The 12956-nt window shown below is 37.3% G+C and overlaps 1 protein-coding gene and 1 pseudogene across 3 annotated transcripts in view; one reads left to right on the top strand and one right to left on the bottom strand.

Moving 5' to 3' along the window:
* The window catches only part of NETO2 (neuropilin and tolloid like 2), a 71061-nt gene extending 58488 nt beyond the window's left edge, over positions 1–12573 (top strand). For all 3 annotated transcript variants that reach the window (XM_043898380.1, XM_043898379.1, XM_043898378.1), the window contains exons 8-9: positions 6769–6882; positions 8178–12573. In XM_043898380.1, the coding sequence (XP_043754315.1) occupies positions 6769–6882; positions 8178–8758 (695 nt within the window). In that variant the 3' untranslated portion in view covers positions 8759–12573. The remainder of the gene's footprint in view (positions 1–6768; positions 6883–8177) is intronic.
* Positions 3–1107, bottom strand: LOC122691680 (annotated as a pseudogene).
* Positions 12574–12956: the final 383 nt, after the last annotated feature.

Genomic DNA, 12956 nt, shown 5'->3' with positions numbered 1-12956 from the left:
AGGAATTAAATAAGGTCGGCCACATTCATTGGCATTTCCTCCACTGTAGTATTGTGCAAAGTATCAATGTCACGAAGAATCCTCTTGTCTTCTTCAGTAACAAAGTTTATAGCCACACCTTTCCTCCCAAATCGACCCCCTCTGCCAATTCTGTGAATACAGTTTTCACAATTGGTAGGTAGATCATAGTTTATAACCAATGACACCTGTTGCACATCAATTCCATGAGCCAACAAGTCAGTAGTGATCAGAACACGGCTTGACCCTGATCGAAATTCCCTCATGATAACATCTCTTTCTTTCTGGTCCATGTCACCATGCAGGGCAGAAACTGTGAAGTCCCTGGCATGCATTTTCTCTGTCAGCCAGTTGACCTTGCACCTTGTATTGAGAAAAATAACAGCCTGTGTAATTGTCAGTGTCTCGTACAAGTCACAAAGTGTATCCAACTTCCATTCCTCTCTTTCAACATTAATATAAAACTGTTTGATTCCTTAAAGGGTCAATTCTTCCTTTTTCACCAAAATTCGAATTGGATCTCTCAGGAATTTTTTGGTCACTTCCAACACATCCGTTGGCATTGTGGCAGAAAGCAACACCACCTGAATACTAGTATTTAATTTTTGGAAAATCTCGTAGATTTGATCCTTAAACCCTCAGCTTAGCATTTCATCTGCTTCACCCAAAATGAACATTTTGATCCATTTTGGAGAGAGAGATCTTCTGTTGAACATATCAAACACTCTTCCTGGTGTTCCAGCAACAATATGTGGTGCTGCAGCCTGCAGCTTTTGCATTTCATTTCGAACATTTGTTCCACCAACGCAGGCATGACAAGTTGCTCCCGTGTAATCTCCAAGTGCCAGAATTACCTTTTGGATCTTTAATACATGGAATAATAGCTCTCTGCTGAATAGCTGATGGCTTCTCAAGACTGTAAGCATAGATGCCCCAAAGAGGAGACTCCTTTAAGTTCATATCATCAAAGTTACCAACAATCTCATTCCAGTTGCTCTCGATAACACCATTGGGGTCCATTCCCTCTGGGCCGCCATGTTCTCTGCTGTTATAATCTACAGAGCCACCAGACATGATCCGAAGAACTGCTCAGTGCCGGACTGAAAAGCTGACTTGGTTTTGAATGGCCCTTAACTTTAATCTACATTTAGGCCGGACTGATTAGCCTGTTTAACGGGTTGCTTTCCTCACAGTCATCATCTGAATGAAGAAAGCCGGCATATAAAAATTCACCCAAACTTCCTGGATATAATTACATGTATATGTTCACATTATATATATTTTTAAAAATAAGTGGCATATCTTATCTGTTGTCCTTATGAGACAAAGATATTTTGTATCCTGACTGATGAATATGGTATAATGGTAACCTATATAATTTCTGCAACTTCAAAATTAATACATATTTCAGTACACTAGTAAGATATTATCAGGTATTTTTCTTGAGAAATGTGGGAATTGATAATTTTACCCTTTAGTTATAATTTCAAGGTATTATATTATTACTCCCTGGATTATGTATTAAAATCATGTTGTATGTGACCATATACAGGCTTTGCTGAGCTCTTCTAAGATCTTTTTGAACTGCCAGATGGTCATTTGGATTATGAAGTTAATTTAGCCAACCAGCCTTCTTACCTTCCTTCCATTCATTTATTTAATTTTTACTATATGAAGTGTTTGCTATGAAGAAACAGAAATGGATGATACAATCCCTGTCCTAAAGGATCTTACAGTCACTTAAGTGAAGTGACATATATGCAAATGAAGTAAATACAGAATTGACTACGACAAAGACCCATTTCAGACAGAAAACAAAGTGCTTTCTTAATTAAATATCCCAAGTTACTTCTAGTGGGCAACATTGTTTATGGAGCAAGTAGTCCTTGCAGAAAGGTGCTTTGAGTTTATCCTTGAGGGTAGGTTGATTTTTACAAGGTAGAAATGTTAAGTGAGGTGGTTATCTTCAAACAGAGTTGCTGTAATGGAAAAGGTGTAGAACCAGAGCTGATTTGGGCCACAGGAATTAGTGGGAGAGAACAGAGAGAAATGAACCAGGAAGGATGGAGCTAGAGCTCGAAGACCTTTAAACTAAAGGCTGAAGTTAGACTTCATGTTACAGGCATTGGGGAGTTTTGAAGGATGTTATTCTAAAAAAAGAGCTATGCTTTTATTGGGGCATGGAGGCTATTTAGGAGGTTACTTCCATAGTTGAGGTGGGAAACGAGGAAGATCTGAATCAAAGACGTAACAATGAGTTGAAAGAAGAGTTGCGGAGACACACTCCACAAGGGTGCAGAGTGACAAGAGAGTGACTGACTCAGAAGTACTTAAAATCTGGGGCCTCACCGACTTGGAAAATGAAAATTGAACAGATAAAAGGAAGAAATGTTGAGTTATTTTGAGCGTGGTGAATTCTTCAAGCAGTGGGGAAGTCAAGAGTTCAGCGGGGTGGTGTTTGCCACAAGTAGACTGCGCTGTTGCTTCTTTTTGACCTAGAGATAGAACCTCAGTTTGTTTCTAAAAATTGTTTTATTCTGAAAACTTCTCAAGCTTGAAAAATAAAAAACAAGGCAACAAAGGTTGTTTCATTGTTTCAAGTAACTAGCAGTCAGCACTTGATACAAGGATGTAGTTGGCAGGAAAAGCTTTCAGCCTTCCCACTCTCCCCTCAGCACCTTGCTCCCCTCATCTGCGCCCATGCCGTCCAGCACAGGGGCCACCAGCCACGTGTGCCGGTGAACACGTGTCCTGCAGCCAGTCTACGCCGAAAGGTGCTGCAATTACAGAAACATATACCAGGTTTCAAAGACTTGGTAAAATAAAGAATGTAAAATAGTTCTTAGTGTCTTATATTGATTGATTACATGTTAAAATGATAGCATTTTGGATATTGTTTCAGGTTTCCACAGCACCACCCATATGTTAGGTGATTTCTATGACCAGCATATATTCATTTTAATAGCTAAGATTATTACAGTGAAAGGGAAAAGACTGTCTTTTTGGAGAAATCCTTGCACAGGGATGATGCTCACCCCTCCCAGGAGGGGCACCCTGAACATGTTCATTTCTCCAGCAACCAAAAAATATAGTCACCTGTTCAATGTTTCTGCCCAGAAAAGCCGACTTTAGAGATTCAGCACCCAAGGTTTTTACTGGGGACTGTTCACATAGGTGCACTCTGCCTTGAATATACCAAAATTCTCGACTCACAGAAGGAAACCAGTTGTTAATATTTGGCATAAATGATATTAACACAAACTCTATGCACCGTGAACTACCCTTGTCAGTCAGGGAATGGAGGAAAGCCAAGTTTCCAGATGCCAGCTAAGGGCCACCCTGCACACAGACCCTTCTGAAGGTAGCAGCCGTGATCCTGCTGTATTAACTTTCTGTAGAAATACATTAGGTTAAATAAACTATCAGTGGCTTCCCTGATGGCTCAGAGGTAAAGAATACACCTGCTAATGCAGGATCCACAGGTTCCATCCCTGGGTCAGGAAGATTTCCCTGGAGAAGGAAATGGCAACCCACTCCAGTGTTCTTGCCTAGGAAATCACCAGGACAGAGGAGCCTGGCTGGCTATAGTCCATGGGATCACAGGAGAGTCAGATATGATTTAAAGACCAAATTAAGTCTTTAACAGTCAGTAGAATCAATTCCACCTGTCTCTTTTTAAAGACTAACATGGCTACTAGTTCTTATTCTTGACTCACATTCTATTTATTTTGGGTAGCAGTTGTCTAAATCTTATATGTAAAGTTCTTCTATAATGTGTTTTAGTTATTTTCTCTGTAAAACTAATGATTTCTCTTTAATACAGATCTAATAAGTAAACAGGTGACAAACCTCCTTCAAGTGATATCTTTATACTAATCATTAAAGTTCAGACTAATTGAAGGCTATGATAGGCTTGACTCCATATCCCAAATGTAGCTTTATTACCCGAGAACAAAAAGTACCCCTCCAAAAAAATGTGTGTGATCAAAGTAAAGAATTTTGTGAACTTTTATAAAACAAAAGTTTCAACTTAAAAATGTCTACTTGATAAGCACATTTGAGAGCTTCAGTATACTTTTCACATGCTTGTCATTAATTCACATTGTTAACTCTCATTTGTTCTTCTCCAAACTGTTGTTTAGTCACTAAGTTGTATCTGACCTTTTGCCACCCCATGGACTGCAGCACGCCAGGTTTCCCTGTCCTTCACCATCTCCTGGAGTTTGCTCAAACTCATGTCCATTGAGTCAGTGATGCCATCCAACCATCTCATCCTCTGTTGCCCCGTTTTTCTCCTGCCCTCTATCTTTCCCAGCATCAAGGATCTTTTCCAGTGTATCAGCTCTTTGCATCAGATGGCCAAAGTATTAGAGCTTCAGCATCAGTCCTTTCAATGAATATTCAGGATTGATTTCTTTTAGAATTGACTGGTTTGATTTCCTTGAGGTTTGATTTCCTTGTATTTCCTCTAAACTGTTAATGATTTATAATTACTATGAATCCACCCATGAAAATATTTCACAGGAGATTTATATAAATGCATTAATTCTGCATAAGAGGTCCACTTCCTATCTACTCATTGATTGTAGACTGCAAATGTGACTAAAATGGTACTTGGCCAAAGTGCATAATACAGAATAGCAACCAGGATATGTTTGACTTCTTCCCAAGCACTGAGTACTAATATATACCTTACTCTTTAAGGAAGGGAATGGTTTTAGGAACATAATTTCCAGGACTAAAACTGTGAAAGCAGCAGAAGATATTTTTGTTAGAATAAATCCATAATGTGATTTTCAGTGACATATTGCCCTACAGGGCCCCTGCAGGCTTACTTGAAGGACAGAACTATTTCTCAGCAGCATCGCCACATCTCATCAGAAGTAGAGGGAAGCTAAAGTGGTAACCCCCTCCCCTCTGCTGCACCTTGACCCAGTAGTCAGTAAAGGGGAAAGGAGAAAGCCCTCAGGCTGTAAGCAGAGAGCAGTTCATAACTGGCAGTGTTTTTGCTGTTATCTTTGTCCTTTATTTATGTAATTCAGCCATTTTATATAGTTTAGAATTGAAGCATGTCATTAGCAACCCGTGTCAATAACTGATACTTTCATTCTTATTATGAACAGTTATGCTTGTCCACTGAAAATCCATAAAGCTTAATACATTTGTGATTTTAAATATAACTTGCATTCCTACAAAATGAAAGCTGACAGTATCATTGCTTGCGCTGCTTTCTAATTGCTTTAAATAGTGTGGAGAGCAGTTATAAAGAACTCTATGATTAAAAAAAAAAAAGGCGTACTTTCCACTCACTATTCAATCAGTAAGAAACACTGAGCAGAAAACCTGGCTTTCTGCCACTTTTGAAGCTGAGAAGGGCCATCAAGGTCCTGTCACATAGTGTCCTGTTGATAAACTATAAGAACTAATAATAGTTTGACTCAGAAAATCGGGTACAATGCTGTTTATAACTTCACTCCCCTTGTCTTGAAAACAGCTTCCTTGTATCCCCACTTGTAAACTGGATGAAATAGGTAAAATAAGAGCTCAACATGTAATATGATCTAGTATATAATAGAATTGTGGTATGATAATTAAACAACAGAAAACTCCAGTTTTTAGAAATGAGGAATTTAAAAATACTATATACTCTCTAGGGCATCTGTTATATGTCCTAGAGACATATAATAAATGTTATATGTGATACAGTTTTATGACATATATGATACAACAGAAGTGGGTACACCTGCTAATTTTGTACTTGGATAAAATACCACCATACATCTTCATTGGCTTTTCTGTCCATCTAACAGCTTATTTCTATATCTAATACTCATTTTCCTTGTGATAAGCTTTGAGACCATTAAGGAGTTTTAAAGAATTATACCAAATGTGAAATTCAATGGCATATATTCTATGTGTCTACTGCTTAAAGACTTTTTAAAAATTCCAAAGAGTGCTTTTTTATTTTGTCTGTGGTCATCCATTCTTCCTTCAACAGACATTTGGGTTGCTTTCACCTTTTGGCTCCTATGCGTTATATTGCTGCAGTGAACAGCAAATATCTATTTGAGTCTCTGCCTTCAGTTCTTAAGAATACATACCTAGAAGTGGAATTGCTGGAGCTTATGGTAATCTATACAAACTTTTGAGAACTATTTACCATTTGCCACACTAGTTACCACAGCAGCTGCACCATTTTACATTCCTACCAGCAAAGCACAAGGGCTCAGTGTCTCCATGTCTTCACTAATATTTTCTTTTACATTTTGAAAAAAAATGTTCTGTGTACTAGTTTCATAAGACCTGTATCAAATATGGCTGACCCATGAGAAACAGGAGTTTGAACTGTGCAGGTCCACTTAACACATGACTTTTTCAGTAGGAAACACTGCGGTAACACGTTCCATGATTGGTTCAGAGGGGCCGCCCGTGGGACTTGAGCATCTGCCCATTTTGGTGTTGGCCACAGGTCCTGGAACCAGTGCCCCACAGATACCGAGGGATGACCATGTATTCATACTGTTATTACACTAAAAGCAATCTTTTGGTGCCCAACCTTGGTAAAAGTTTACATGAGTCAGCATCAGAGAATATAGGCCTTTGTCTTATTGTTTGTGCAGTACAGAGTATATTCACAGAAAAGCCTTTGAGATAGGATACTGACTTTGTAACAGCAAAGGTAAAATAGATCAGGATGTTATAATCTGTTTGCTTTCTCTTCTTAGCAACAAAGTTTTCTTTTTCCTACAGCTCCCTGCACAGGCAGCACTTTCTTTTGCCACAGCAACATGTGCATCAATAATTCTTTAGTCTGTAATGGGATTCAAAACTGTGCATACCCTTGGGATGAAAATCATTGTAAAGGTGAGTCTGCTGGTGAAGGCCAGCCCTTAGAGGTGTGGCCATTGCCTTTCACTAAGAAGAAAATCTCTTTTTCTACAACTATACTTGGCATAACTGCTTTGGCAGAATGAAGACATGTAAAATAAATGTTCTCCTTAATGAATCACAGACCTTTGGGATGTGGTAAAACTGAATATTATTCTCAACAAAAGCAATTTTTATAGACTATATTTTTTACCTTAAAGTTGTCTATAAGTTTGTCATGGTCGTTTATATCGTAAAGATACCTTATTGTCATAATAATGTAGATTATAACCTAAAGTGTTCTCATTTTTAAAATTAAATGGAAATACTATTTAGTAAAAATCAACTGATGGATTCAGTCTTACAGTGTTAAACAGACTCCTTATGAGGACTGTGTTTTTTATTCCGTGAATTTCCTAGGCTATGTATCAGTGTATACTCCCTGAAAGAGAGAGATGCCTTGTGGTAATGCTGGTTATCAAATCACTGTTTGAGTACTACAGTTTATCTCCCTTTTATCCTCCCAAGAGTTCAATAAATATCTTAACTATGGAAAGTTAATGTATGATATTGCTGTCGTAAGTACTTGAGAGGAAGTATTTTCAGGTAACCATTGAAAAACAGTGGACCATGGTTGTCAACATATCTGAGTGGGTCAGTGAAATCATTTTTCTTCTCCTTGCTTATGGCCATCAGTAGGAATACTATGGGTTAACTCAAATCTACCATAGAGCAGAAAGCTAAACTTGATAGAACAAGAGTATTTTGTTTTGACATTTTCTGTATTCATGTATTACTTTGATTTGCAGACTGCATGTGCTCACGTGTTATTGCTGTTGTTTAGTCATGTCTGATTCCTTGCGACCCTGTGGACTTTGGCCCACCAGGCTCCTCTGTCCATGGGATTCTCCAGGCAAGAATACTGGAGTGGGTTGTCACTTCCTTCTCCAGGGGATCTTCCTGACCCAGAGATCAAACCTGTGTCTCCTGCATGGGCAGGCGGATTGTGTACCACTGAGCCACCAGGAAGCCCATGTACTCACAGACCTTCTGAGTAAAGAACCAAGTCCTTTTGCTTTTCCTGTAGTCTGTCTAGCTGCCTTATGATTGGTTAGTTTAACCGGAAGTCATGCTAGTTTCATTTTGTTTAAAAACCTAATAATTTTAAATTACATTTTCTGTGTTGTATTTGACCCAGGTGTTCTGCTCTACCTAAAAATATTTTACCAATTTGTGACAGGGATCATGAATGAATTTTAAAAGTCTTATTGTTTTTCTTCCTCTTTCTGCAGAAAAGAAAAAAGCAGGAGTGTTTGAACAAATCACTAAAACTCACGGAACAATTATTGGCATTACGTCAGGGATTGTCTTGGTCCTTCTCATTATTTCTATTTTAGTACAAGTGAAACAGCCTCGAAAAAAGGTCATGGCTTGCAAAACTGCCTTTAATAAAACTGGGTTTCAAGAAGTATTTGATCCTCCTCATTATGAACTGTTTTCCCTGAGAGACAAAGAGATGTCCACCGACCTGGCCGACCTGTCAGAGGAACTGGACAGCTACCAGAAGACGCGGCGCGCCTCGACTGCGTCGCGCTGCATCCACGACCACCACTGTGGGTCGCAGGCACCCAGCGTCAAACAAAGCAGGACCAACCTCAGTTCCGTGGAACTTCCTTTCCGAAATGATTTTGCACAACCACAGCCAATGAAAACATTTAATAGCACCTTCAAAAAGAGTAGCTACACTTTCAAGCAGGCACATGAGTGCCCTGAACAGGCCCTAGAAGACCGAGTAATGGAGGAGATTCCCTGTGAAATTTATGTCAGGGGGCGAGAAGATTCTGCACAAGCATCCATATCCATCGATTTTTAATCTTCTGCTGAAGGTGACATTAATTATTCAGTATGTACGTATGCGGCCTACAGAGCATCCATATTGTTTTCAACAGCCAACCCTTTTCTCCTGTCAGAACTAGAAAGACCTTCATCTCCCCTTAACGTAATGGTGAAGTTTTTATTATCTCAGGCAGTCTATATGTTAACCCAACCAAGGAACTTAGCCCATGCAGTAAAAAACAAAAAACAAGCGTCTATTACTCAGTGTCCTACAAACAAAGCGCCAGTTACATAGCATCTGGAGAGGGGAGGGTGGTGTTGCGCCAGGCCCAGCTGCCTGCTGGTGTTAGCAGCAGGAAGACTGTTCTTGATTGATACAGCTCTGTCAAAATTTTGATCCCACAATAAGTTTAAACATAAGATTTTTCTTCACATTCTTTTTACTTTTTCTTTTCTCTAAATTTAATTTGTTTTAGAAGCCGGTAATGTTGCCATTTCAGTTTCTTATATAAATGGTTAATGTTTCACATGTATTTCAGTATAGGCATTTGTTCTAGAATTTGTCAAAATATAACTAGTTACTGTGGTAAGTGCCAGTTAAGACACAGAATTATGTTTCATCCATCTGTTTCTTGAGTAATTTCCATACTGCTGCCTTTTAATTACTGGATCCTTAACCTTTATTTTCTGTGACATGGTTTAGCACCTTTAAGTCATATTTTGTTTTGGTTATATTATATTAGAAAGTTTCATAATCCTGGGATATATGCACCATTGCCAGTTACGATTAAAAACTTAATTAAAATTTTTTGAAATTTCCCAGGTTTTATCACATTCAGTGATAGCCCATTTTTTCCTGTGAGTCATTTAATTCATTTTGGGGGCGGCCTATCATATTTATTTCCAGTGTTACTCATTACTAGATTTGTGTTTCCTATTTTTATAAAAAGGCTATTTCACTACCTTTGTATTGGTTTGTCCTATAGCATATGGTAACCAAGGTTGTATGAGAGTTAAAGGAAAATGCCTAAGAAACTGTATAAGCCTTTAGATTGCTTCTTACTTGGGACAATACATTTTTCTAGTTCTTACCAAGAATAACAATTTTCACTTTTTTTTAAACTGCACTTTGACCTTATTTTTCTTATGGTATATAAACAATAATTTATAAACATGATATAAAAAAATCATTGTGTTTTTTTAGACTTTTGATATTATTTGATACTGTACAAACTTTATTAAATCAAGGTTAAAAACCTCCACGACAGATTTCTTTTCAGTGTTCACAGTAGCGGCTTTGTATACAAATATGCTGTGATGGAACTGTACACTATAATTTATTGTAAAAATCTTGGAAATGTGTACATAAGCTTTTGTTTCCTCTTGTTATTGCATTTAGTTTATGATAAATTTTTCACTGGTATCTTGATCTAAATCACTACACAAATCTGATAATTAAAATATACATTGTTACATGATTCTTCAATCATATTATTTATGGCACTGAGATTTAAGATCTTAAAATATATGTGGAAAGGAACCCACTTATTGAATTATGACTAATACAGGCATGACATTTAAAAGATAAATTCTCATGTTTGATATTTTTTGTAGTTAAATTTTCCATGAAATGAGAAATTAAAGTTTCACTGGAGTTCATTGACTTTTTAAAAAATCACATCTTTACATTTTCTCAGATTAATGAAAACTGTGACCTTAAATATGACATATATATATATATATAAAATACTCCTTCAAAATGCTTATTATATCACATTTTTTAAGAAGTACATACTGTCTCAGAAGATGGGAAAAAGCTTACACATAGTATTGTCTTAAGGTTTTTTAAAACTCAGTATAATTTCCAATTTTAAGAATACAACTTGGGAAGGTAAAAAGACTTAATGAATGTAGTATTCAGTGAACTAATGAACTAGAGCCAGATTAGATAGCTAAATTCTTTCAGTAGTTATGTTGAATAGACATTTTAGTAGATAACATGCCAGACAACATTTAGTAAATTCTTAATATAATAATAACTGTGATCTCTTTCTTAGTGAAAGGGAGATTATCATATTTCCTATGTAAAATTCTATTCATTAAGAAAACAAATGCATCTTTAACATCTATAGTAGTAAATCATACAATATGCTTAAGTAGCACTTGTAACTATTTTTATTTTTGAAATTTGTGTCCTACTCTCTCTTAAAAGGGCATGAAGAGGCCTACAAAATACAAAGCCGTTAAGGAAGACATTTAACTTTAAAACAGCACAAAAATACATGGTTTCAGGCCACTAAGCAAGTAAAGCTTGGACAAAAAGATTGTTTCTAAATTTTCCTGCTCCTAAAACAGTTGAAATCTTCCTGTTTTTCATAGTAGAAAACGCAAACTTACCTGCAAGAGGCTAGTTTTCTCTTAACTAAAGACAGGAGGGTCTTAATATTGGATGACATTTCCTTGTAATTTAAAGAAAATGAAAAATACACAGAGAGGCCTTAATGGTAAATACTAACCCAGTGAAGGCACATCTCAGTGTGGCCTAGAGACACTGGTTTCTCATCAGTTTACCTGCAGGGATAGAAGTAAAGAACCAGAGGATTAGTAACTACGCCAGCCTGAGATTGCCATATATTAGTCACTGAGCCGTGGGTGGCATTAGATTGCATTTATTTTTTAGTCAAACATTTGGCAGTATACAATATGAAGAGAAGATAATGGAACTTATAAATTTTAGGCATTATTACCAGAATAATGCTAATTGCTGTATATATAATCTTTCATCTTTGACATCAATGGAAAAACTTTGCAGATTGTTTGCTAATGTGAAAGCCATAAATTTTAGTAATTTAAGAAAAAATTTAGCCATCTTGTGCAAGTTATTACACCCTTCAGAGACAATAGGGTGCCCAGTGTTAAACACCGAACAGAAAAGGTGAATCTGGACGAGTGTGTGCCGCTCAGGAGCAGCACTAGCTTCACCCGCACAGAAGTGTCATCTGTTAGGCTGTTGATCCCAGATTTACCACAGGGTGTCAAGCCCCAGGTGCCCTCTGATTGCAGGAACCCTGCTAATCCCAGCGTCTGAAGCATGTAGGAATACAGTGTCATGTACCTCTTGTGAGGGGAAGTGTTTGACAGAAAGCAAAGGACTTTTCCATGTTGCAGTCACAAGAGAGATCAGAAACACTCCTTTGACTTGGACTTGTTAACAGCTTGTGTCAGTGTGTTTGTTACATTTCATATGATTATTAGGCATGAAAACAACCTCCTGAATGCCTGAACATTTTCATAATGGTGCTGTTGTCTGGTGAGGATGCTTCCTTGTTTCAGGAGCGTGTCAACTGATGAACAGGATAGGAAAAGTCTAGTTGTGATCATAGGAACAGTTCTCAATCCCAGCAGAGTATGCTTTCTTACAAAATGGTGTCTTACAGAATGATGTTCATGAACAGAAGGAACCTTGAAATTTGGGGTTTTTTTAAGATTCAAGAAAGATAATCTGCTCCAGTTTTATTGATGAGAATACTGAAGCCCAGAGAAAAGAAGGTAGTTCCCCACGTCTCAGAGCTCAGTAGGCACCATTCCCTGCTCTCTGCTGTCTCTCTGCTTTTGCTTGCTCTATGTTTTAAAAGCCGCTCCAAACAGCAGCCCAGATGTTTCTTGTAAGCTTGTCAGTTTTTCTGGTTTAAAATGTAATTTATTCTACATTTTTTTCAAAGCATTATATTTTACTTTTTTTTTTTTCTGTAATACTTTGTTATTCTACAATTTTGTTGCCATGATTTCTTGGCACCTGCAAATTCTGGAAGACAGTTACTCTTAATTCTTAATAAACAATGTTTGTTAACATTTTATGGCCTTGACACTAGACAGAAAGCTTTCACTGGTTTGCTTTTGTGATCTTTTCTGAATCTAAAGGAAACAGTGTATAATCCAGAAATTAAAACACGTGTGTGCTATTTGTTGAGTTTGGAGAATGGTTTATTGAGTTGTGAGCTAAATGATATGACAGGTTGACCTTGGATGTCTTTTTTTAGCTTTCTGCAAAGTCGGTTGTCCATGTTTTCTATACCTCTACTAATAACAGACTCATAATTCTGAATTTGCTTTTTTTAAAGCAACTTTTCCTTGTATTTCTGTGATTGACTTAATGACTGCAAAAGCCCAAGAAACTAATGACTGGGGTGCATGTTTCGTATATGCTGTCTTGAGTATATTCTTCTGAGGCAATG

The sequence above is a fragment of the Cervus elaphus genome, chromosome 4, assembly GCF_910594005.1.
Source record: "Cervus elaphus chromosome 4, mCerEla1.1, whole genome shotgun sequence".
Taxonomy (NCBI): domain Eukaryota; kingdom Metazoa; phylum Chordata; class Mammalia; order Artiodactyla; family Cervidae; genus Cervus; species Cervus elaphus.
This window is presented reverse-complemented; position numbering and strand designations above follow the sequence as displayed.